The sequence below is a fragment of the Sceloporus undulatus genome, chromosome 4 (assembly GCF_019175285.1).
Source record: "Sceloporus undulatus isolate JIND9_A2432 ecotype Alabama chromosome 4, SceUnd_v1.1, whole genome shotgun sequence".
NCBI lineage: Eukaryota > Metazoa > Chordata > Lepidosauria > Squamata > Phrynosomatidae > Sceloporus > Sceloporus undulatus.
In genome coordinates, this window is record NC_056525.1 from 195,499,028 (window position 1) to 195,524,801 (window position 25,774).

Below are 25,774 nucleotides of genomic sequence, written 5' to 3' on the forward strand. Positions count from 1 at the left end.
ATTGAGCCTTCTCTGGCAGAGAGCTCTGGGGCCACAATAAACTACAGTTCCCATGATTCCCTAGCATAGAGCCAGAGCACTTGGACTCAAACTGGATTATTACTGCAGTGTATTTTGGGCCTAAAACTACATCTGCACTGCAGAAATAACCCAGTTTGACACCACTTTTAACTGCCATGGCTCAAAACTATGGAATTATGGGAACGATAGTTTGTCGTGGCACCAGAACACAGCTGCTGATACAGCCTTGGGTCCAAAACACACGGCAGAAATAATCCAGGTTGAGACCTCTTTAAATTCCATGGCTCAGTGCTAAAGGATTCTGGGAACTGTAGTGTTTGTGAGGCATTGAACCTTCTCTGTCAGAGAGTGCTCTGGTGCCACAACAAACTACAATTCCCAGGGTTCCCTAGTATCGAGCCAGGAGGGCCGTTAAAGCGGTCTCAAAGTGGATTATTTCTGCAGTGTGTTTAGGACCTCAGTCTCAAAGGTGTTTTACAATACAGAGCTTCAAATTTACTCCAATGCTGGACATGATTTGGGGACTGAGGGAGAGCAGGCCCTTACAGTGGGGGAGGGAGGGAGGAGTCTTATTGTGTGAGGAGGAGGAGGGCAACGGTCACTGTATGCCCCGCCCCTTTCCCTCAGAGGCTGGCCCCGCCCCCTCTCGCGCTCTTTCACCCGGCGCGGTGGGCGGGGCTTGTTTCCAGGATATGACGCCGCACGCACAGGGCGGCCGCCGTCGTCAGTCACGTGCGCTTCCTGGCTGGCGGGGGAGGGGTTTAGGACAAGATGGCCGGATCCACAGGTCTGTCTCCTTCGGAGGGTGGGCGAGCTGGGCGGATGGCTGGAGCCGCTGAGAGAGGAAGCGGCCCCGGGTTTAGGCAGAGGGGGACCTAGGCGCTAAGGCCGGCCGGGGAAGGAGGAGGAGGAGAAGGAGGAGGAAGAGGCGGCGGCGGCGGCGGTGGTGGCGGTTGGGTGGGGAGGCCGCGGGGTTTGGCTGAGGTCGAGGCGGGGGTTTGAGGGTCCGGGGTAAGAGGGTAGCCGGGGACTGGGACCCCTTCTTGGGGGAGCGCTTCTCTTCTTTGGCCCCCCTCGAGACCCCTTTAACCGCCCTGGCTCAACGCTAGGGGATGATGGGAACTGTAGTTTTATGAGACATTGAGCCTCCTTCGTCAGAGACAGCTCCGCTGCCGCCATGGACTACAATTCCCAGGATCCCCCAGCACTAAACTAAGAGCAGGGTGTCAGGGCAGGTTATTTTCCCGCTGCGGATTCACTCTCAAGTTCTATCAATTCAAATAGGTCTACTCCAGTTGGGTCTAACCAGAGTTTATAATACAGTACTAAGCCACTGCTATAAATATTAAGTTGGAGAGCAGTGGTTCCATGCTGCTCCCAAGAAAACAGCCCTTTTCTCACTTCTAATAAAAATAATATAGTACGATATTAATATAGTAATCATAATATAATTTAATAATAATATAATGATTAAATAATAATATATAATAATAATAATAAAACTTTATTTATATCCCACTTCTCTGTTAGGAAACATCTGAAGTGGCTTGCGTATTAAAATTCCCTACCAAGTGCAATACGATGCATTACCCCCCCTTCCCCCCCCAATAATTAAATGTTATAATTAAAACAATCGGTTGAGATAAACTGTTTAAAAACTTAAATCAAAATAAAAGCGAATGGCAAAGGGTGGTACGCAATACAAGACGAGAGAGAGGATCATCTAGGGCTGGGTGTTTCCATTTGGGAAAGGCCTGCTGGAAGAGATCCATCTGCATATTAGAGCCTACAAACGATGGTCCAGAACGCACTGCAGAAATAATCCAGTTTGAGACTGCTTTAACTGCCTTGACTCAATGCTAGGGAGTTCTGGGAACTGTAGTTTTGTGAGACATTTAGCCTTCTCTCAGAGACCTCTGGAGCCACAATATACTGCAATTCCCTAGCACTGAGGGTAGCTCAAGCCGTCTCAAACTGGATTATTTCTGTAGTATGTTTTGGATCTTTATTATTTAGAGAAGTGGTCTAGTACTATAGGCTCTGGTTGGTTCAAACTGGAGTAGATCTGTTGAAATAATGGAATTTACGTAACTATTGTCTTACTAAATTCACATTGATTTAATTGGTCTATTCTATTTGGGTCTGACAGCTAATTCTATGCCTCTGTTATTACATGATCCATTTGTTTTTAAAGTTTCAAATTAAATGTGGCACCTTCTCCTCGAATCAGTTCGTTATGAATGGCAGCCTAAAACAAATCAGTGTCAGTTCACAGTTACAACTGTTTATTAGTATTTACCTTCTGAGACTGTAAACGCCGCTGATGGTAAGATAAGCTTTTTGCTTGTGTCTGAATCATCCGCAGCATGGATATTGAACTTGTTAAATAATTTAATTAATTTTGGCTGCTGAGGTATGCCACGCTCTGTATTCCTACTCTTATAATTTCAAATCCCTACTAAAATGACCTGACTTGTAATAAATGACACAGTCTCTTTCATAAACTGTGGGCTATTGAAAGCTTGAAAATGAACACGTTGTTCAATAACTTGCAAGAGCATTTTCATCACCGTTTTGTAATGTGCATTTATTTTATATACAGTAATTAAAGGCTCCTAATCATTCATCGCAGTAATATAGATAGTAACTAATTAAACCCACAGAAACAGACACTTACAATATATTCACCCTCTACCCACGTTCTCCCTATTAATCATCCTTGTCACAAAATACAATACAGGGTTTCCAAAACAGGGTAGGTGAAACCCCGCCATAGATGGTGCTTTAAACTAAGAGACCCCTGTGGTAAGACATAAAAGACAAACTACAATATAGCTCTGAAAACACTTTTAGATTCAAAGCACACTGCAGACTGAGACTGCTTTAACTGCCTTGTCTCAGTGCTAGGGAATCTTGGGAATTGTAGTTTATTGTGGCATCAGAGCTCTCTGACAGAAAAGGTTGTAAATGTCTCTCAAAACTACAGTTCCCAGAATTCTGTAGCATTGAGCCAGGGCAATTAAAGCAGTCTCAAACTGGATTAATACTGCAGTGTGTTTTGCACCTTAGTTTAACTATCAAAACCAATAGTATTGGGGACTAAATTTGGTAACATTAAGAGTTGATTGTATTGCCCTATGGAGAATTTGGTTCTCCCTAGGGCAATGTCCTGTTTGATAAAAAGAGGTGGGGGGGGCAGGTATTAGTAACAATAACTACATCTGTCATTTTCTTGGATGACAGGTAAATTTCTCAATATGCACCAAATAAACAAGAGCAGGATAGGTTTCTGGAAGAGATGTACCATTTATTACGTTCTGTTAATATTGCAGCTCACCTTATGTGCTATTTATTGATTCTTCCAGAGCAATTTATCTAGTCGAGTCTTTATTTCAAAGTGTTCTTAATGTAACCAGAATGGTTTAAAAGTTAGCCTAAATGCCTTGCCTAATTTGATTTAAAGGATATGAATTGAATCCATTGCTGATAAGTAAGTCATCGCTTATGAGTGAACTCCAGCTGAAGTTAGCAATTGGATTTAGATCATATGTCCAGATAAATGACTATCTGCTTGTTTTTACCATTCTTATAATGGTGTAGAGTACAGTTTTTTGGTTTTGATGGCTGAATAAAAGATACATCCTTAGTTCTTTAATTGTAACTAACTTTTAGCAGTCTCCAAGAACAAAAGTAAATTGGAAGGAAACAATTTGAATATTAGAAGGCAAATAAACATCATACACACTTGAGGTCCTACTTCTTCTCTGTCTTATTGTAGGGCTTTAGGTAAACCATTTATTTCTGCCTCAGCCAACCTATCTGCAAATAGGAGTATTCTGTATTTCACTTTTCTTGAATCAGTTCTCTTTTCTTTCTTTAACTATTTCTCTCTGTACAGGAGAGAGGGAGGAAAGAATAGTAGAATCATAGAGCTGAAAGAGACCAGAAGGGCTATCCAGTCCAACCCCATTCCCAGGAACTCACAATCAAAGCACTCCCGACAAATGGCCATCCAGCCTTTGTTTAAAAGTCTCCAACACACTCAGAGGGAGTGTATTCCACTGTTGAACAGTTCTTACTGTCAGGAAGTTCTTCCTAATGTTGAAGTGGAATCTCTTTTCCTGTCACTTGCATCCATTGCTCCAGGTCCTGTTCTCTGGAGCAGCAGAAAATAAGCTTGCTCCACCCTCAATATGGCATCTCTTCGGGTATTTAAACAGGGCTATCATATCACCTCTTAACCTTCTCTTCTCCAGGCTAAAAATACCCAGCAGCCTAGAAGGGGGAGAAATATACTGGAATGTATATATGAAATACAGTACTCATCTGATTTATATCTTTCCATCTGAATCCAAGCTTTTACAAGGTCACTGTAAAGACAAGATGCCTTCTTGCTGGTGCCTTTTCAGTGGCTGACTATTTATGTGTAGCAGTTAATGTTATCCCTTTCAATTTTAAAATAAGGGTGAGCCGTGTGTAGTCCTTTACAGTAGTGCATCGTAAGATGTCTTGTGTTCAGGGACCACTAGGTTCTTTCCCCAATGTGCCAGGAGCCAGCACATTGGACATACTTGTTTTTCTTGGAAACTCACTAACTACTGTCAGCTGATATCTCAGGGATCACCACTTTGAGTTGCAGAGCTCTAGAGTTGCATGATTCTAGGACACATGGAGTTGTAGTCCAACAAAAACTGGTGGGGGTGAAATTTGTCTGCCTGTGTAATTAAATGTGTTGGAAAGAGAGAATATGATAGTCGGAGCTTGGGTCTGGGTGGACTTAGCTTGTGCACAGTAAGCCTTGCTATATTAACCTTGCTTATAATATTCACTCTTGATTCTTCCATATAATTCCTCCCTTAAAAGTTCTGTTCTCTGAATGATCTGGCATGTTGAAATGAGCAGCTTTAAAGTTATTCCCTGTTTAGACATAGTAGACTGGGCATACGGCCTATTGAATTCTCAATCTGAGAAAGAAAAAGACTTGCATTATGCTTCAAAGCCTATTGTAATTCTAACTCAGACTGCCATATTTTTATTTTTATAAAATGGTGCAGAGGGAGTAACATTAAGAGCAATGTGCTCTACAATTGTTTTGCTATAAGAAAAATCAGAACTGTGTTGCCATAACTTATACACCATCTATATATGGGCAACTGCAATTTAGAAATGGGTGGGGTAGAACATAAATTTTGGTACCAGTTGACACCTGTAAAGAACCAAGTGCCTACTGGTTATTGGATTCTTTCACACAGTATTGAAACAGGAGTATGTAAGTGCCTGCCTACATTCTTAATCAAGCATATGTTCTTCAGGATTGTTGGACACAACGCCTTTATGTCTCAGCTATTGCAAGAACCCGAGTATGCTTTTTCTTTTCAAGTTAAAATTCTGGTAGTCCACAAATTTTTGTAAAAGGAAAGAAGTGAACTTTTTAAAGACTAGCATTAGCCCACCCTTGGTTTAACAATGATGGCTTGCCAGATTTACTTGTATATGCAACTTCAATCCTCTACTCACCTTTGAATATATCTTACTAATCTCAATATGTTTACTTCTGAATAAAAATGTGTAAGATTGCAATGTTAAGCCCAGTTTCTCACACTCATCTGAGTACTTGTCTTTGAGGACAAAATACAGGATTAGTAGTTACTGGTGGGTAAAAATATTAGAGCCCATAAACAGTGGTCCAAAACACACTGCCAAAATAATCCAGTTTGAGACCATTTTAACTGCCTTTGCTCAGTGCTAGGGAATTCTGGGAACTGGGGTTTTGTGAGACATTTAGCCTTCAATCAGAGAGCTCTTCTGCCACAATAAACTAGAATTCCCAGTATTCTTTAGCAATTGAACAAGGGCAGTTAAAGTGGTCTCAGACTGGATTATTTCTACAGTGTGTTTTGTACCAGTATTGTTGCACTAGGTAATGCTGATTGCTTGTCCATTTTTTCATTGTGCTGAAATTCTCGTGAGTTACAGTGTGATTCTATAAAGATTTAAGTACTAGCAAATAGTTTTATAACATCAACAGATAACTTTTTAAAAACAGGTAACACATGATTGAAAATCGAGTATTTGTTGCATAATATCATTTTAATATGCAAGATCATTCAGAGAACTGTCCCTGTGAACCAAACAAATATTTTCTAATATGTATGATGAATAGGAATTTAAAATGTTAAGCATAGATAGTCTTATATAGTTCAGATGTGAAAATGAGTGTTTTGGTGCTATATGGAGGTCCTGTTTAGATATGTATCTATGCTGCCTAATAACTGAAGTTTCCCTGGACAGTTAAGAGAGAACAGAAATTCAGAATCAGCTTTACAAATGAGAATATAAAAGTTACTGGCCATGATTTAGCACATTCCCTGCCATTACAGTAGTCCCTCGGGTTACGAAATTAATTCGTTCCGCGGCTCCGTTCGTAACCCGAGTAATTTCGCAACCCGAAAAGGCTAGCGGCTAGTGCTGGAAAGCCGCTAGCCGCGCTTTGCGGTTTGAATTTCGCGCCGAAAAAAACATTCGTAACCCGAAAAAACCTTTGTATCCCGGAACAGTTTTTTCCTATCTATTTTTTTCGTATCCCGGAAATTTCGTAACGCGATCAATTCGTATCCCAGGGTACCACTGTATATATGTGAATTTATGAACTAATTCTCATCTTATAAAACAAATTTAAATGTAGTCCCCAGAAGTTCTTTGAGGATTACATAATGGAAAAGAAACAGGAACAATAGCCCAGAAATTTATTGAACCTGGGTGTGATGTTTAAGTGCTTAAAGAAATACTAGCAAAATGGGAAATAATGAGAAGAATAAGAGAGCACATTTCCATAGGAGACTTTTGTTTTGGGGGAATATTTAGTTTGTTGTGAGTGGGGTGTGTGTGAAATGGAGATAGGTCTGACTCAATAAAAAAAATCACAAATATGTACAAATTGTAACTGTTCACAGCAAAACTATACAGAGCTTCACTCAAGCTTGGTATTCCGTAAATCAGGCATAAATTTTATGGACAGGACCCTTTTGAAATTTAGCCTGTAATATATAATAGTATGTTAAGAGGTGCTATCTGGAACATACGAGTTTTCCAGATGGTCTAATTCTTCAACTTAATTCAAAACCTGTTTCCAAGATGTTTTGTCTTAAGGTAACAGCTTCTGTGACAAATGTAAACACCTCAGTACTCTTCACAATCTTATGAATCTCTCAGGGCAAGGAATAGATCTTTCCAAAGACAACACTTAGAGAGACCAGAGCTTTGTTCAGAGTTATCTTCAATTTTCTCAATACTGTGTACCTGCAGTACACACTATTTATCAGTTCATCTTTATTACACAGATTTCTCTGATGAAAACATTTGTGGATTTTGTCTACAACCTTCACTGCATAAAATTTGAATTAATACTGTTGCTAATCATGCTTTATTTATGCTGTCCTGAATGATTTTGTTTCCAGTCCAGTTTAAAGCACATGGATACAATACACGAAGACTGGTGTATCCTAGTGTAGGAAGAAAAATATGAATATTATTATTTTTTGAAATCAAAGGTGAACATATGGAGCAGTAAAAGATAGTTTTGATTTGTATCGGATGTTGAATGTACAGTTGTCCCTCCATTTGTGCGGACTTCGAATCTGAGTCCCTCACTTACTTGTGAGGGGCAAACAGGAGAGCACTTAAAATGGGGCACATGCCCATGGGAACGTGCAGCCATTCAAGCCAATAGGGCTTGAATATCAGTGGATTTCCGTTTTTGAGGGGGGGGGATCCAGAACATACCCCCGCAAAAATGGAGGGGCGATGAATTGATTTTATGTTCTTAGAAATTAATTATCCTTACAGAATAGTGATGTACAGAAAGCAAGTCTGAAGCCACTTAGTAATACTGTAAATATGAAGTGTAATTTCCATCATTTTGGTAGTAATGACATACTGTATATACTCGTGTATAAGTCCAGAAATGTAAGTCAGCAAAATTGACCCAAAAAACCTGGGTTGACATATCCATTGATCAGAGTAAGTACTTTATCTTAATTTCATTTTTTAAAAAAGGAACCATCTCCTCTCTGAGTAGAGTGGCAAAAAGCGACAGCTTTGTCCATCCCAGGCGAGCCCAAAAGAAGCACCAAACCCCCTCTACTCTCTCAGCATTCCTTTGAGGAGAAGCACCAAACAACTGCTGCCATTTTCCTTCCCAGTCATTCAAAAAGGCCAAAAGCAGTGTCAAGGTGGAGAGAAGAGAATGGGTCAGTGCTTTTAGGTTCTCCCAGGATGGACTACAGTGCGCCTGTGTCATATGCAGGCTCATTTGTGGCGGAAGAAGCAGTGCTGTGCGTCGGAAGAAACAGTGGTGTGTGCGCCTGTGGCACATGCTGCCGCCACATCATGCCACCACAAGCACAAGCCCCATTACTTGTAATGAGGCTCGAGCATACGCACTATTTCACGTTCGGGGGTCCAGAATGGATCCCCTGCGTAAAAGAAGGGTGCACTGTGTTTCTCATTCAGAGAAGGGAATGGTGCCTTTGTTGATAAAAATTAATTCTGTACCTTAACATATATATATATATACACACACACACACACACACACACACACACACACATTTAGAAAACAAATAATCCCCTTCTCTGAGTAGAGTGGCAAAAAGCTGTTTTGAATGCCTGTGTGGGAAAATGGTTGTGGCTCTTAAGTTTCACCCTGGTCATATCCACAAGGCATATCAAAATCCTTAATTTTGATCCCAAAACCTGTTTTCAATTTACATATGAGGTTGACTTATATTTGGGTATATACACTAGTTATATTCAGAGAAAACAGTGAGTAGCTACAGCAATTGATTCAAACAGTTGTAAACCTTTGAAGCCTTTTTGAAATTTATCCTGTAATATATGACAGCTAAGAGGTGCTTCTTCAAAAACTGTTTCTGAAAGCAACCACTAGACACAATCACGCTTAGCAGGATACAGTAATAGTGCAATTTTAACAAGATATCTTGCAAATACTTGCTTATTAGTCTATTTCATTTGGAAAAGAGAATGGGCTTGCTTGAGTAATATAAAGAGTGATATTGGTTGTGTAGACACTAATGCTGATTTTAGCCATTTATCCTATTGAGACTGGGAAGTTAACTTTTGCGGCCTCATTTTTAATGGGAAAAAAGCTGGTTTATTTCCAAATCCTGTTCTATTACATACTTTTTGTCTTTTATTTTCATTTGAGCAATCATGCTTGATGCATGAATCACTGGAGCACTAGTAGTAGCAACCACACTTCACAGCAGTACCAAAACAGTCATTTTATCTGCATCCTGCTAAAATAAGGAGTTAGAAACATAGAGTAGGAAGGGGCCTCATGTGTGGGTGTGCACTCTGAAAACTGATAATTGTATAGTTTGATGCCCTTTCTACAATAGTGCTTTCTTACACTAAGTTTTACACTAAGGCAATCATATTATTTAGTGTTTTTCTTTATAGCTTCCGTAGTTTAGGTTAATTTGTGACCCCTGTTGGTATATTTAATACAACACTGCATTTAAATTAAGATTGCTATCTTATTTTAATCCATCTTTTTATATGTACATATATGTCTAGGGTTCTATCCTCAGCTCTGTTGCATATATCATCTGTTCAGTTCTCTTAGCCCTTTCCTCAATCCTGTTTCCAAAAATAGCCATGTGAGCATGCTTGTGGTCAAACCAACTTACAGCTGGCATTGCACGCTTGCATAATTGTTGACCTACCCAAGGAATCAAATATGTACATATCAGGATTAGTAATTTGACACAAGCACCAGTGTTAGCTTTTCTACAGTTGAAGGATTTGAGAGATTTTTTTTAAATGCTTCCTTTTTTTTCCAGTGGAATTTTTTTTATCATGAACTTGTTTCTCAGCAGACCTTCCTTTCAAATAAGTCCTCAATGCTTTTCTCTGCTCTTTACATGTTTTGTGTAAAGTAACTGCATTTGATGCTGATGTTCCTTCAACAGTCCAGCAGATCTTTTGCTTACAAGACTTGTTATGTTACCTGTGTGTTTCAAGTTCAGACTTCTTATCTGAATTATTGGTAATTATTAATGTAATTAATAATGTGTGTTTCAAGTTCAGACTTCTTATCTGAATTATTGGTAATTATTAATGTAATTATTTAAATTACATTAAGGATAATGTAATTTAAAGATGAGGTAGCTGTGGGAATAGAATCTGGAAGTGTATTTACTCCTAACCTTGCATATTAATATTACATCTGGAAGTGACTGCAATATTCTTTTAAATTTACAGCTTTTGCTGTAAATAATGGAAACTTCATAGGCTAAGTTTGCATGGTTATCTCTCTGCATATGCCAAAATATGAAAGGAATTACCAGTAGGGTGATCACATCTTGGCTTAATGAGCCTTTTTTTCAGTACAGTTAGATCATTAACTCTTCTCTTTGTGTTGTGATCAATCATAGGAACACTTCTAATCAGGGTTTCATGTCATCTCCAAACCAGCAATCTGGTTGCTGGCTTCAAAACAAGTTCAAATACTTGAAGGTGGTTTAGCCATCCAGATTACTAACTAAGATGGGCTACAGAAAATTTAGAGCTGGCAGACTGTTTTCTGGTACAATTTAAAGTGCTTGGTTATGATCTATACAGCCCTATATGGTTGAGACTGAAGGACCTTGTCTTCCTATATGAGCCTTCCCAAATTCTGTGATCATCAGGGAGGCCTTTCTTTCAGCCCCACCAACTTCTCAGTCATGCCTGATGGGTACAAATGAGAGGGCCTTTTTGGTGGCTGCTCCCAGACTTTGGAATTTTATCCCTAGGGAGGCTAGGATAGCCCCTTCTTTTCTATTTTTCTGCTGGCAAGTGAAAACTTTTAAAACTATCCCAACAAGTTTTTGGGAATTGACTTCAGTGAGCTTTTAAATGGGTGTGGTCTTGTTGAGGTTTATTTTGTGCTGTTTAGTGAGTTCTTAAAAATCTATACATTAATCTGCATTTTAAAAATAGTTTTGTATATTTTATTATTTTTATGTGCTTTAATTAGTACAGAATTTAATATTTTGTAAGCCACGCATAGTCCCAGTGCTAATGGAAAAGTGGGAGCTACTGATATTCATTCTTAATCCATATCTGGTAATCATTGCTTCAAATAACAGGGAACCTTAATTAAGGGCTTCATGATGATGTATTGGGAGGTGCTAGGGGGTTATGGGTGCAACAGGAATTCAATATGTATTAAAATGAGGTGTGATAATCTGAATGGAGCCTTTATGTTATCACAAAAAGGGGAAAGTCTTGATATCCCTATGTGACATGGTGGCAGTGAGACTCCCATTCAGGACCAGGACCTTATAATGAATTCTTCCTTGTCTGATCCCACCACGGCCACCAATTTATGTGATGCAGCACACCCTGCTTCACTACTTTTCTTAGATGCCAGCTCAGTGGGCCTTTTGAATCCCACCGCTTGACACCAATTGTCAGTTGATAACTACATACCCAATATCCGAAGTATCCTAAATAATAAAAGGTCTTTCCCCTTTGGTAGCATTTTACTCATGTTCGGTAGTGTGGATGATATCTGTAAGCACACTTCAGGAAACTGCTTGTTGAAACGAAGGGACTAATTTTATTTACAAGCAAGGTTGAATACAGTTATCTTTCTCATAGGATGTTATTCAAGCTTGATACGACGTATAACTTATTTTAATAGTTACAAAGTTTAAAGTTTAGTTCCCTTATAGCAGTGCTGGCCAAACTTTTAGAGACAGAGTGCCCAGACGCAAAGGTGCTCCCGCACTGCATGTTACCAGGTGCTGGAAGGCACTTCCAGGGGATGGGTGGAACCTCTGGGGGCAGGACTTCCTCAGAGACAGCTGAAGGCCTGGGAGGGAGGGGGGAAGAGGAGGAATAGGCATGCACTTGTTCCTCTTCGCTCCCAGCTTCCTGTGCCATCAGCTGTCTCTGAGGAGGCAGCTGAAGGCCCAAGTAGGCATGGGGAAGAGGAGGCACAGGTGCTTGCCTATTCCTACTCTTCTCTCACCCTCCCATCTCTCCGCATGCCCTCAGAAATTGCTTGGTGTGTCAAAGAGGGCACTTGCCCTATAGGTTTGCCATCATGGCCTTATAGACTTATTTCCCACAGAACTTTTATCTAGCCTTTGTGTCTCTTAACTCTTCTGGTTATCTGTTACACCAACAGCCATTCTGATAACTTCCTTTGTTTAAACAATTTATTTCATCTGTTCTCCAGATGACTTTAATAATTTCCACCACCTGCTAACGATATACAGTGTGTGCATGCCGTACACAGGCTCACCATATGTAGACTTGAGATCACGCAGCCAGCAAGCCCTAATATGATGAATGGGGCGCATGCCCATGGCATTCAGATGAATGGGGCTTGATCATACACAGAATTTGCCTTATTTGGGGGGGGGGTCTGGAACAGATTCCCCTGCATAAGGTGATAGTGCACTGTGTGTGTGTGTGTGTGTGTGTGTGTGTATATATATATATATATATATATCACAGTATATTTACACATACACTTTAACTCAAGACTCCCCTAGTCCCTAACCTTGGTTACTAAACCCCTTCTGATTGCAACTCATAGCAGTCTCCCTCATCCTCCTCGTCTGCTATCCCCTCAGGGTACAAAGACACACTCTCCTCACACATAGCTCCGCCTCTCTATTTATACCCGCTCCTGGGAGCAACCCCCAAATTTCCTAGATTCACTCCCTTTGGCTGTTCTCAACATTCTAAACTGCCTGTGTTCTCCCCAAGCCATTCAAGGCAACCACCATGGACTCTGTAAGTAGACAAGCTGATGATCAATTCTGTCTTCCCTTCTCAGATTCAGATATCCAAGAGCAACCACTCAGGGACTCTCTGCTACATGCTTATGTGTTAATGATCTGTAAAAGCCATAGAGAATTTATCAACTAGGTGGTGCTTACTGTAGTATTGTTTCTGTATTCTAGTGTTCAGATGGCATTCCCAGAATTCCACATTGGAACCTCTTATTTTCTCATCGAAAACTGATGAATTAAATTATGAAGATCATGTTGCTCTTATCTGACTTCCAGTTATAAACTCTGAGATGGATTTTGGACCATATCACACCTATAATTAGCCTCATGAGAAAATGCCATGTTACAAAGTGACTTAAATTTGTGTTGAGATAATCCCATAAGTTTGTTGATGAGTTTTAAATGGATGTCATTTCCTTGCGATGAAATTTCATAAATGAGGCCATGTTTTGTTGTAACATCGATTTAAACATAAAACACACAAATATAAAAACGCTTGTAAAATGCACTGACTTTCAGAAGTAGATGGCTTGTGTTAACATAGGTGAAATTTGATTTTGAACACTGTTTATGTTCTTTCACTTCTTTTAAATAGTTAAAGTCCCTCGTAATTTTCGCTTGTTGGAAGAACTTGAAGAAGGTCAGAAAGGAGTAGGAGATGGTACAGTAAGTTGGGGCCTCGAAGATGATGAAGACATGACGCTTACAAGGTGGACGGGCATGATTATTGGGCCACCAAGGGTCAGTGGTACAAGTTAAACTTTCATTTTTTTTAAAAAAAATCACACACCATTAATTCATGTTGTATCAGAAGATTTAAAAGTTTCAATTTTTTAAAATAAATCTCACACTATTAGATCATGCTGTGTCAGAAACTTTATTATAAAACATTTTAATACATGGAAGTGTGTATCAGAACAAAGGTAATGCCCTTTTTATGCAGGTAGACTTAAATATTCAAAACTCTATAGAGGCAACAGTGCCATCCAGTGGCAGCCACAAAGACTGAATCAAATATGACTGTTGCTATGGCCTATAAGCGCATAGTCCTAACAAGTGTTTTCATACAGTGTATGTGCCTTCAAGTTGACTGTGGAGCTGGGATGATGCCAGGACTGTCACAGGATTTTCTTAGGCAGTGATGGTTTTGCCAGCTTCATCCTCTCAAATATGGTACTTGATACTTGTTTGTGGTTTCCCTTCCCAAGTACTAACCATGGCTGACACTGTTTAGCTTCTAAGACCACCAGGATGTGGTGACTCTGTGGCACTTAGGACCTTTCATACAGTACCCTGGTGATATTAAGAGTTTATCGCTAATTAAGCTATAATTTCAACTCTGCCAAAAATATGCATAGACAATATTCCAATTTTTGGGGCTTTGTTTTAGATTTATATCAATATTTGTCTTGGTAATATTAGGCTTTCTAGCATATGTACTCATTTAGTACTACATGTGTTCACAGGCCCTCGCATTTAAGAATGGCAAGTAATTTTTGGGGGGGCAAAGGGTTTTCCAGTTCCTATGGGAGAAAGAAGAGGTATCTGGTCTCTCCAGTGTATACAGAGATCTGTTGTATTCCTTCCCTTTGTCTTGCAGAGCTGCATGTTAGCAGCACAGTGGTAGCTTTTCAAGTAAGGCAAAATAAAAAGGGGGCATTAAGACTCGATTTTTGACAGGGATGAAAACCAGTGATGGGATTGTTGTGGTCCATAGCCACCCATTGGTGGTGCTTTTGCTGTTTCAGCTTTAGCCTCCCGGGTTAACTCACACAGACTGAATGGGGTGAGTAGCAGTATCTAAATCAACCTTCTACAACCTGATACCTTCCAAATGCTTTGGATTATAGCGCTCATCATCCTCAGCCAACATTTAGAGGTCACCAGTTTAGGGAAATCTGATCTAGAGGAAATTAACTTTTCTCTCACGGCACCCAAGCAACAATTAATTTGTTTTATCCCAATGCAACTGGTATCGGCTTGCAGTTTGAGAACTATTTTGAGCTTGTGTCCATGAAATAGCAATAGTTTGTACATTGTGGAACTGAGCAAAGCTTAATTGATTTCTATTTAATGGCAAAGCTGAAGCCATTCAGTAAAAAAACAGATTCCTTAAAATGGAGTTGTACCTGCAGTAGCATGTTACTCTACTTTGTATAAAATATTAATTTGGGTAAGGTAGCATTATGTTATGGTAATTGGACAGTGGGGAGTAAGTGCAGTTATGGAAAACAATAGCATTGTCTCAAACTCTTTCAACAGATCGAGGTTTACTATAACCAAAAGGTAGAGACATTCAAATTGTAGCTTAAAATTGCACTTTTCTCACACTCTCAGACATGGCTATGTTTCAAAGTTCCCCTTGTAAGCATGACTTCCTTATGTTTTCCCCCAAAGTCCAGTTATGCTTAGAAAAACATGCTGTTTTGGTAGGTTAAAAGAAGGGGCAGAGTCATCATGAAGTAACAGTGCTGTTGGGAAGTTACCAGTAGCTTAGCCCTTTGAAGGGTCATTGCCACCATAAAACCATGTTTACATCATGCTAGCCATAGGTAAATGTTTTTGATTAGTAAATGGATAATTAAATAAGACTGGATTTATAAAAGTAAAAGCTGTTTATAAATCAGATTTGTAAATGTTTAGCTGCTCAATTGATGGAAACCTTTTCTCAGTTTACATTAATTAATGTATAGTTGTTTTTCTCTGCAAACTGTTGCATATAGCATATTTATTATTTTACTTACTTATAGCATGTTTAGCCTGTTTCATGTCATAAAAACGCTGGGCAGTTTATAAGAAAATAATTTGAAAGGACTTAAAATTTTCTCTGTGTTCTGTTATTAATATCTTTGGACTCAGTTTTTGTCCCTGTTACTCCAGTGCTAGTAACATACCTTATTTCAGCAGTCTCTCAGATAACCAGTATTATTGTATAGAGGTAGGGATGTAGTAGCTCAGCAGTAAAGACACTGACTTTGATGATTGCATACTTGACAGATCAGCAGTTCAATACCCAGCTGCCAACTGATGGAGTGAGCTCACATCACTAGTCCCAGCTTCTGCCACCTTAGCAGTTCAAAAGCATGTAAAAGTGCAGGTAGATAAATAGGTACCACTTTGGTGAGAAGGTAACAGCATTCCGTGCAGTCATGCTGGCCACATGATCGTGGGTCATCTTTGACAATGCTGGCTCCCTCAGCTTAGTAATGGTGATGAGCACTGCCCTCTATGGTCAGACATGTCAAAGGGGAAACCTTTATCTTTTACCTTTATAGAAGTAGAACAGAGACAGTTTAAATTGCTGAACTCAGAACTAAAAAAATATTTTCTACTTATTTTCTAAAACAATTTACTTGTAAACGGCTAATTTTTCCAAATGAGTAAATGTCCACATTGTTGTTCTCCATGTTTATTTTTTGTTCATTTTACTTTAGTTATACCCCACCTTTCCCTCAGATCCGGGACTCAAGGCAGCTTACAAAAATTAAGACATACAGATAAAAGTTCACATCATTGAAAAATGTTTTATTTATATATTTTTAAAAATCTCCCCTGCTTTTTCAGATTTATGGTCAAAGTTGCTGACAGTGATATAATCTCAAAACAAATGTTACAGATTACAGAAAAAAGATAGCAGTCAGCTAAAACAACGAGACATAGTAGCAAAACAACACAGTACAATACAATTGAAAACCTAATGGAAGTTTTGACAGGGAGAAGGAAAGACTTTCTCTGTCAAGGAGTTCCAGAGCTTTGATGCAATCATTAAACACTTTTGGAAGGATAGCTGTATTTGCCAGAAAAATTTATAAAGTGTATCAAAAATAAACTTTTAAATTTAGTTTTGTTTTTTTTAAAGAATTGTGATTCTCTCCATTGCATAGAGCTACAGTGGTGTAGTGTTTAGGGCATTGTACCATGACTCTGCTCAGCCATGGAAACCCATTGGGTGACTGTCAGCCCCATATAATCCCATACTTTAGGCTTGCCATTAATTGGAAATGACTTGATAGCATGTAAAATCCCATTGTGTCTTGGCATCTGCATTCAAGCTACCTAACAAAGTTGATCTGAACAAAGTTTTCTTCATTGTATTCCTTCTAAGGTTTTAATTCTTTTCTTCTTTTTGCTTAATAGACAAATTACGAAAACAGAATATACAGCTTGAAAGTAGAGTGTGGGTCTAAATATCCAGAAGCACCTCCAACAGTTAGATTTGTAACAAAAATTAATATGAATGGAATAAATAATTCCAATGGAATGGTAAGTTATATAAAACGAATAAGCTAATTTGTTTTTGTAGAAAAGCTGTTAACAGTTCTGCTGGATAGGGAAGATGTATATGCACATGCTATAAGCTAATGAACAAATATCTTAGTAAATTGTGTTATTGTTTGTTGGAGATGACTGCACTGTTCTAAAATCACAATGAAGGTGAACGGTATAGCTGCTTTAGTGGAGTGAAATGAATATCAGGCACATCCCCCTCCCCCCCAATTTTAAATGTTCCTATCTCCCAACATGATCAATATCTTATATGAAGGAAAAACGTGGAGTAGAAGAAAATATGCAAGCCACAAATGGATTGCATATGTATTCCATTCTTGAATTAAAAGGAAATTCTTCTATGTGACATACAATGTTTGAAATGTTCCTGTGTCCTTATATTAAGGCTTCACATTTAAGTAGCGTATTCTACATACTGCAGAATAAATGAAACATGTTCAGTCAATATTGTTGATTGTTAGATGATAAAACTAAAATATTTGAGTTAAACAATAGCCACTTAATCATAATGCTAAAATGCAACCCAAAGAGCATCCCTGCAGAATTAAAAGACCATGTAAAGTGTGGATGCACTACTAAACCTAATTGACAAGGAATGAGAAGAACTCTAGACTTGAGGAACATTGCCAAGCAAGAACGCAAAAGGACATTCTCTGTAGCCATAACATAAGAAAAACCTCAATGACTGATGAAAATCTTCTGATGGTTAAAGACAGGCAAGAAGCAAAAGTAAAAGGTGACAGAAAGAGTGTCAGAATCCTGAGTAATTTTCAGTTATTTGTCTATAGGGATAAAGAGAGCTGTTGTCAGTACTAAGAAATAAAAGACAACTACAAAACGTAGAATGAGAAACGTCATTCTGATCTGAAAAGTCAGAGGAAAATTTAAACCAACAGTAGAAACAAAGGGTCAAACAAAGACTGCATTTTATCACCCTCTCTGCTTAAGTAAAAAAATAATAATAATAATGTTCATAGAAAATGTATATAACTGTAACCTGGGTGATGAATACATTAAAAATTACTAACAATTTTCTGTACATTAGTTCAACAAATAGAAACTATGCAATAAATCAGAAGACTAGGCTTTCAAATGACAGCTCTGAGGGAATTAGATAAGAGCCTCAAGTGTAAAGATAGAGTGCGTGCTCGCCTTACGCGGGGATCCGTTCCGAGGTGAATTCCGCCTATGCTCAAGCCCCATTGTAAACAATGGGGCTCGTGCACGGCAGCGCGGGGCGCAACGGGCGCATGCACCCATTCAATTATGCTCAATGATATGCTCAAGCCGCATAAGGCGCACCCGCGTATGACACAGGTGCGCTGTATATTATTGAATACCAAAGTCAGGATCATCCATACCATAGTATTTTTCATTACTATGCTGGTATGTCAAAGCTGGACAGTGAAGAAAGCTGACAGGAACAGTATTGACTAATTTGAAATGTGATGCTGAAAGAGATTTCTGCAGATGCAGTGAATGGCTAAAAAGACAATTCAGTGAGTCTAAAAGTAAATTAAGCTTGAGCTCTCACTAGAAGTCAAAATGACTAAAATAAAGTTACTGTAATTTGGGCATGTCATGCAGTGATGTGATTCATTAGAAAAGATAATGGTTGGTACAGTTGAAGGTACAGTCCGCCCTTCTCTTATGCAGGGTTATCTGTTCCGGACCACCCCCCCCCCCCCCCCCCGAGAAAATGCGGGGATGCTGAAGCCCCATTCAAATGAATGGGACTCGTGCCCGTGGCAGTGGCGTGCGGGGCGCATGCCACAGGAGTGCGCCCCATTCATGTAAATGGGGTGTGCTGCCCCTTGCGCCCCGCACGGCTTTCAGCATATTCTCAAAGCCGCGTATAGCGCGCCCACATATAACACGGGTGCACTGTATTAGCAAAAGAGGAAGACAACATTACAAGAGAGTTGAATTTGTAATATCTGAGGAAGGCTGTTCATAACAAGATCTCTTGGAGGGTCATAAGTCAAGCTGAGTTGACAGCATATAACAATAAAACATCCACTGAAGAAAGGGAATGTCCTCAGTAGGTTTCAAATGGGGGAATTTCCCATTATTTCTATGTAAAGCTTGTGCAGGGACCCTGGCCAAATCTGTGGATCCAAACTGTTCACAGGATTTTTGGGTAGTATTTAAAAAGGCATTCTCCTACCAATGTCCTGTTCCCCAGCAATTTATGGATGCCATCTAGCAGGAATGAGACAAATTGGCTGTATCTATAACTAACACTGCTGCTATTAAAAAACTATGGGCCTCAACAGAAAGGTCAAAATAAAGCTGCTTCGGGTCTCTTTGGAGGTATGCTATTTAAATGATGCATGCGTACTAAGAGGCCGGATGCCATGCCAAAGCCTTGCTCCAGTCCTAAGGACTGGAACACAGCTTTGCCACAGCTTCTGGCCTCTTAAGATGCATGTGTAATTAAAACAGCATACCTCCAAAGAGACCCAAAGCAGCTTTATTTTGGCCTGTCTGTTCAGACTCTTGGTTTGAATATAAAGATATAACCATGTTAGTTTGTAGAATCAGTACGTAGAGAGATCTTGTAGCACATTTGAGACTAACTGAAAGAAAAAAAATTGGCAGCATGAGCTTTTGTAGACTTCAATCTACATCCTCAGATGTACTAGTAATCACACTGGTCTCAATATTAGTTTATGCTGAAGTTATGTTCAAAATCGGTGAGATCAGGACATCTGATTTGGCAAGTCAAATAAATTCTCAGGACGGCCCATGAGTCTTCATCCTTGGTGATTAGGACATCTTCTGCCTCTTGCATTATGGTGTGAGCTTCCTTCCTGTGTGTAAAGTAGTTTATTGATGAGATTCACTCAGACAGTGTTCAACTTTTGCGAAGAGTTTTAAAAAATTGCACAGGGCTTTCTCTTCATGATAGATACCGTCTTAGACCCCATATATTTCTATGCCAGAATATAAACAGCCACAGTAGAGCTCGTGAGTGGAATAAACTATAAATGCAGATGCTCTGTACTGACCTGGAAATACTACACTTGGATCTCAAGAGAGGTATCATTGCTAATATCTATTCATCTATCTCACAAAAAGCATATCTTTAGGCCTGAAGGGTGGGGTATAAATACCATAAATAAATAAATAAATAAATTCTCAGATTTCCTTATCAAGGTCAGCATTACCAGTACAAGGGTCTCCAGTTTGCCCTGCCTTTCTCTCTCAGGGTAGTCACAGAGGCGATGATGGTGTTTATGGTCCATCTTTGGAAGTAACACATTCTTATTTGTCCTTATCTAGACAATGATAATGAGATCCACATCTGGAGGAAAAAAATATCCAACACACTCTAGACTTGGTATAATCCTGGTTTTCTAATAAATGTTGGGAAGAGCCAATTTTTCTATTTATAAACTGTAAAACTTCAGGGTATAATTGTAGATACAGAAATTGGTATAATCTTCCTGTAGACAGGGTAGGAAAAAATAATCTATTAGAGAATCTCTGACAAGTTAGACATTATCTTTGGAACTCCTAGCCAAGCTAAAAGATTTAACCATTTCCAAAATACACTTGTCCCTCCACATTTGCGGCTTTGACTTTTGTAGATTTGATTATTCACGGATTTTATTAATAGGTTCTTTCCAGGAATATTTTGGTCCTCCAGTGCAACTCTGTTGTTAACTTTAACCAAAAGTTGCTCTGAAGGTCTTAGAGATTTCTAGAGATAACACATTAACACTCCGCTAGGCATTTGTAGCTCCATCAGCTCAGTTCTTTGGTCAGTATCTGGCAGATATTGATCACAGAGTTGCACTGGAGGATCTAGAGATTCCTAGAGAGGTGTTTTCCCAGGTAAAAACATAGTGTTTTTGTTATTTGTGGTTTTTCCACATTCGTGGGAGTCCTATGTCCCTAAACCCAATGAATATGGAGGAACAAGTGTAGCTTGTTTGTGCATGCTGCCATTTCAGTGGCTGTTGCTGCCTCATCAGAAATATATTGCTTTTCATCATCCAGGTTTTGTAGTTGTCATATGCTATGAGGTCTTCCTTTTATGATGGGTGTTAGGAAAACAATTGGTTGTTCTGGTGACTTGACTTTTGGATATTCGTATTCCCCCCCCCCCCCCCCTGTTTAAGGATCTCTAAAACACTTGCTGTGGAAGGTCTGGGTTCTAATTACCCTTAATTCTGCTGGCAGATTGTCAAAGCTGGGAGCACTTTCATGTAATTCTAAACGTCTGGAATTTTCAGTCAAATGTGACTCTATTTGGATCTATCATGGATCAAAGCTTACCCTTAGTTGGCATTTACATGTAGGGCAGTTGCTTGACAATCAGGGTTTTTTTTGTTTGTTTTTTTTGAGAAATTTACAAGTTGGGCACATTTCCTTTGGCTAAAGCTGCTTTTGGTCCTTCAGGAAAGTGGTTCAGGAACTTAAAATGAGGTTTTTTGGTTATTGCGTTGACATATGGTAACATTGGTCAAATCACATCTGTTAAATGCATGGTATGGCCCATTCATAACATGTTCTCCATTGTAGGAGGAAAGGATTATTGGTATTTGCCATGATATGGCCATTTTCCTTAGTAGTAGCAAACCTCAATGCAAGCATACTCCCATGATTATTCTTTATTCTCCACTTAAATATATGCTCTCTTTTTTTTTTACAGGTGGATGCACGAAGCATACCAGTGTTAGCAAAATGGCAAAATTCTTATAGCATTAAAGTTGTACTTCAAGAGCTAAGGCGTCTAATGATGTCCAAAGAAAATATGAAGCTTCCACAACCTCCAGAAGGACAAACGTACAACAATTAATTTTAGCTGAATCCCAAACTTGTCTTAAACAACTTCTACTTATGTTAATGTCTTGATTCAATCTCACAATGCAAACCACCCACACATTAAGAGATTCTGCTGGTGTATATGATCTGGACATTTGAAAGAATATATATATATGTATATGTATGCCCCATATGTTTTCAGGCACAATCAGACAGAAAAAGGCAGCACATCTTTTTCCTTTTACCAAGGCACTGTCATATTAAGCATAAGCCTGAAGTAGCCTAAAATTGGAGCTCCAGTGTTTCAAGATGAAAGCATGACAGGAAGTGCCAGGTTGCTGTGGAATAATGTTTCAAAAACCTTTTCTCAAGAAGAAAATAAAAACAAATGGCATGCTTTATCCATCTTGCTTTAGTAAAAGAGCTGCAGATAAAATTGTTTAAGTAGCAGGTACTGCAAATACCATTGCTAAACTTGTTTAATTTTTGCAAAGGTGTGGGTGCTGACTGCTAGTAGTGTCACAGAATACAGTCAGGATTGTTTTGATACTTGTATTTATAAAATGGGGAAATGATTTTCTTTTAAGCGGCTCCTGTGTGTTACATGTAATGGACATTGCAAATATTTGTTTACAAGTCTTTGTTCTAATAAACCATGCATTTAAGTTTTAGTGAAACAAACAAAAAAAGGAAATAGGTGTATGGATATGTGATTCAGAATAAAGTTAGTCTTCAAATGTAAATAAAATGTGGAAAGTATCTCTGAGACTGTGCTATTTCTATATTTAGGTTATGTTGATAGTACACTGCAAGGGTAAGAAGTCAAATTTTGTTTTTTAGCTATGTTCAGCTGACACTGTCTTTTGCATGATACTTTAGGCTTCTGCAGCACAGTAGAGTTACTTGCCTAAGAGATGGAGCTAGTTGGCTGTTCCTTATCTTCCTTTAAAAAAAATCTTTAAAACAGGATGGCCCTATAGTTGTAATTTATGCTTCTTTCAGGACTGCTTATTCTATTTGTCTTTTGTTGTTGTACATTCTTAATTCTTGCAGCAGTTGTGCTGGTAAACTTGTGAGGAAAGAGCTGGGGAAAGACGGAAATGCTTCTAGGGACTTCAGTTCTTGTTTTGGGGTCAGCTTTGAGTTTTGTGCTATTACTGTTAGGCAGTCTGAGAGGTGTAGAGCTAAAGTTGTAATGCAATTTAAAAATCCAGGAGTCATGGAAGTAGGTGCATGCATAACTACTTTCATGAAACACTCTTAGTCCTCTAGCATCTGATAGCAGCTTTCAGAGGTAAGTTGTCCCTGAACTGGAAAGCTCTGTCGGGCTCTTGTGGAAAATAATAACCTATTGATTCAGCCAGGTCTTATCACAGACTGCTGTTTTCAGTTCAGCTGAATGGAAATGCTTGGAAACCAAGATCTACTGGACTTGACAAATATTTAACTGAGCTGAGATGTACTTCCTCTGCTCATTTTCTTCACCCCCTCTTTGCATGGGAAGGGTAGGAGTTATTTTGTGGTAGGGAAAATGGCTCTTCCTACTTTGTTTCTATCCAAATATATGTTGCAATACACATGAAAAGCATTTAGCACCAGGAGCTTTAGAAGTGCTTTGTAATAAGAACAAAATTAAAGAACTGTGTGTGCACTATGTGTAAATTGAAGATTTTCTCTTTAAACTACATGACAAGTAGGAACAGGTTGGTTGCCTAATTTTGAATATGTTAATGGGAAGGGTGGACAGCTTCAGTGTGTACAGGAGAAAGACAGTCTCTCTTAAGTGCTGAAACATGGGTGAAGGGTGGGGTGGGGGAACAAAAATGTCTGGAAGCCTAATCTGGTTTTGAAAAATGTATAGTTTTTGATATTAAAAAGGCCTGGAACCTAAGTGAAATTGCTCCAGGAGAGGCAACCCATTCTTTCTTTGCCCAAGAAAGGGCTAGAATAGACTAGCTAATAAAGCCAGCATCTATGTGCCTTGAGGGCATGGCACTTAGATGCTGCATGCCCCTAAGACATCTGGAAGCTACCCTGGCCAACCAGACGTGGGCAACTTCAAGACGCTCCGGGGCGCCATGTTCGCACCGCTGCGCCACTGGAGCAGCTTGAAACTGCTGGGGTTGTGGTTGGGCTGCCTAAGGCACCTTTTTACTGGCCCAAAAGGGAGCAGATCTTTCCCACTTTTATTTGGGCTGGTTCCAGGGCGGGTGTGTGGTTGCCACAGCACCAGGTCAAGTGGTGCCAGAGCAGCCCCAATCCTCACTTTTTGGGCAGTCTATCCGCCCCTAAGGATAATCCAGATGGGGCTGAGGGCCACAGATCCCTTGAGAACTTCACACAGCCCTAGCGCCACAATTTGCTCATCACTATATTAAAGAGAAACCTGGATTGCACACGAGAGTGCTCTTTGTGACTGAGCCACTGTTTTGTTTACATATATATTATTTCCTTACAATATGTTTCATGAAAAGTGATCATTAGTGTGCATGTGGAAAAACCCGCAAGCTGTATTCCTAAAAAAAGTTTCATAAGGTAAGTCTCTTTCATTACAGTGTAATTGAATTTAAGAATATATATTTTGCTTGGGGTTGGCCTCCAAGGTGCATTTTGGAATGACAGTTCCCCAGCTTTGTAGGGAGAAATCCTTATTTACAAGATGTGTTTCCTTGGAAGAATAACACAGCAAAACAGTCACAAAATTGAAATACATTCATAAATACATGCAAAAATTAAGAATGACTAGGTAAATATAACAAGACAATATAAAAATAAATGCTAAAGATATCACTTAAAATAGAGGAATCACATTAAAGTTATATTATTTTCTTTTTTAATTCAAAAAGTTCTATCTCTATTATTTTAGAAGTATATCATACATAATATATACAAAAAAGGAAACATTTCTTACAGGTAACATCTCATTTTGTTTCGCATCGCATATTTCAAATAAGAACAAATAGGCAAGCAATAAACATTTTCATTTCATTAATCAAATCCAGTCTTGTGGCATGTATCTATAAAACAATTCATTTCTTTACGTCATCAAATCCCTTTTAATATTTAATGCGTTTTCCCAAAATTGTAATACCGGAAGCCATTCCTCATTTATTTTATCTGTGGACTTATTGATCAGGAATGTAAGTCTAGTTCCTGTAGTTTTAAGTGTCCATTCCTCTAAATTTGGTATATCACCGTTTTTCCAATTTTTGACTACAGTGGTACCCCGGGATACGAATGCGCCGGGTTACGAATTTTTCGGGATACGAAAAAATCCCATAGGGATTTATTGCTTCGGCTTACGAAGGTTTCTTCGGGTTACGAAAAAACCGCGGCGCTATTTTCCGCCACCGGAGGGCAGCAGAGAGCTATTTTTCCATTAGCGCCTATGGGAATTCGGCTTACGAAGGTATTTCGGGTTACGAAATTAACCGCAGAACGAATTAATTTCGTAACCCGGGGTACCACTGTATAACCAATCATGCTGCTGTTGTTATGTTTCTATTTCTTGTTTAAAGACAGATGTTATGTTTAATAGATAAAATTCTGGTAGCATTTTGAATTGTATCTTAAATATTTTTTGAATAGTTAAATGTATTTCCCCCAAAAACCTTTTGATCTTACTACAAGTCCACCACATGTGATATAATGATCCAGAGTCTTTTTTACAATGCCAGCATTAAAATTATATTATAACCATACCATAAAATAGTAGAGGCCACAATGAAAGTCCCTTTTGACTCAAGTTTTCTTTATTTGTGAAGTTGCTTGATGGCTATTGTGAAAAACATTTTAATGCTAGTAGAATTCAAAGACATAGCCATGTTAGGCTGGAATATTAGTATGTAACGAGATCTTGTAGACTTTTGAGACTAACTGCGT

At 39.0% G+C, this 25,774-nt stretch overlaps 1 protein-coding gene across 1 annotated transcript; it reads left to right on the forward strand.

Annotated features, from left to right (window-relative positions):
- Window positions 1-688: 688 nt before the first annotated feature.
- Window positions 689-22,651, forward strand: UBE2V2 (ubiquitin conjugating enzyme E2 V2). Its single transcript, XM_042463494.1, has 4 exons — window positions 689-808; window positions 13,428-13,573; window positions 16,970-17,095; window positions 21,780-22,651. The coding sequence occupies exons 1-4, from the start codon at window positions 793-795 to the stop codon at window positions 21,924-21,926; spliced, it is 435 nt and encodes a 144-aa protein (XP_042319428.1). The 5' UTR covers window positions 689-792; the 3' UTR covers window positions 21,927-22,651.
- Window positions 22,652-25,774: the final 3,123 nt, after the last annotated feature.

What these genes read in the sequence shown, in the direction of transcription:
- UBE2V2 (XM_042463494.1), top strand. An exon ending in TGATTATTGGGCCACCAAGG is followed by an intron (nt 13,574 to 16,969) that starts GTCAGTGGTACA and finishes TTTGCTTAATAG; the next exon opens with ACAAATTACGAAAACAGAAT. An exon ending in TAAATAATTCCAATGGAATG is followed by an intron (nt 17,096 to 21,779) that starts GTAAGTTATATA and finishes TTTTTTTTACAG; the next exon opens with GTGGATGCACGAAGCATACC.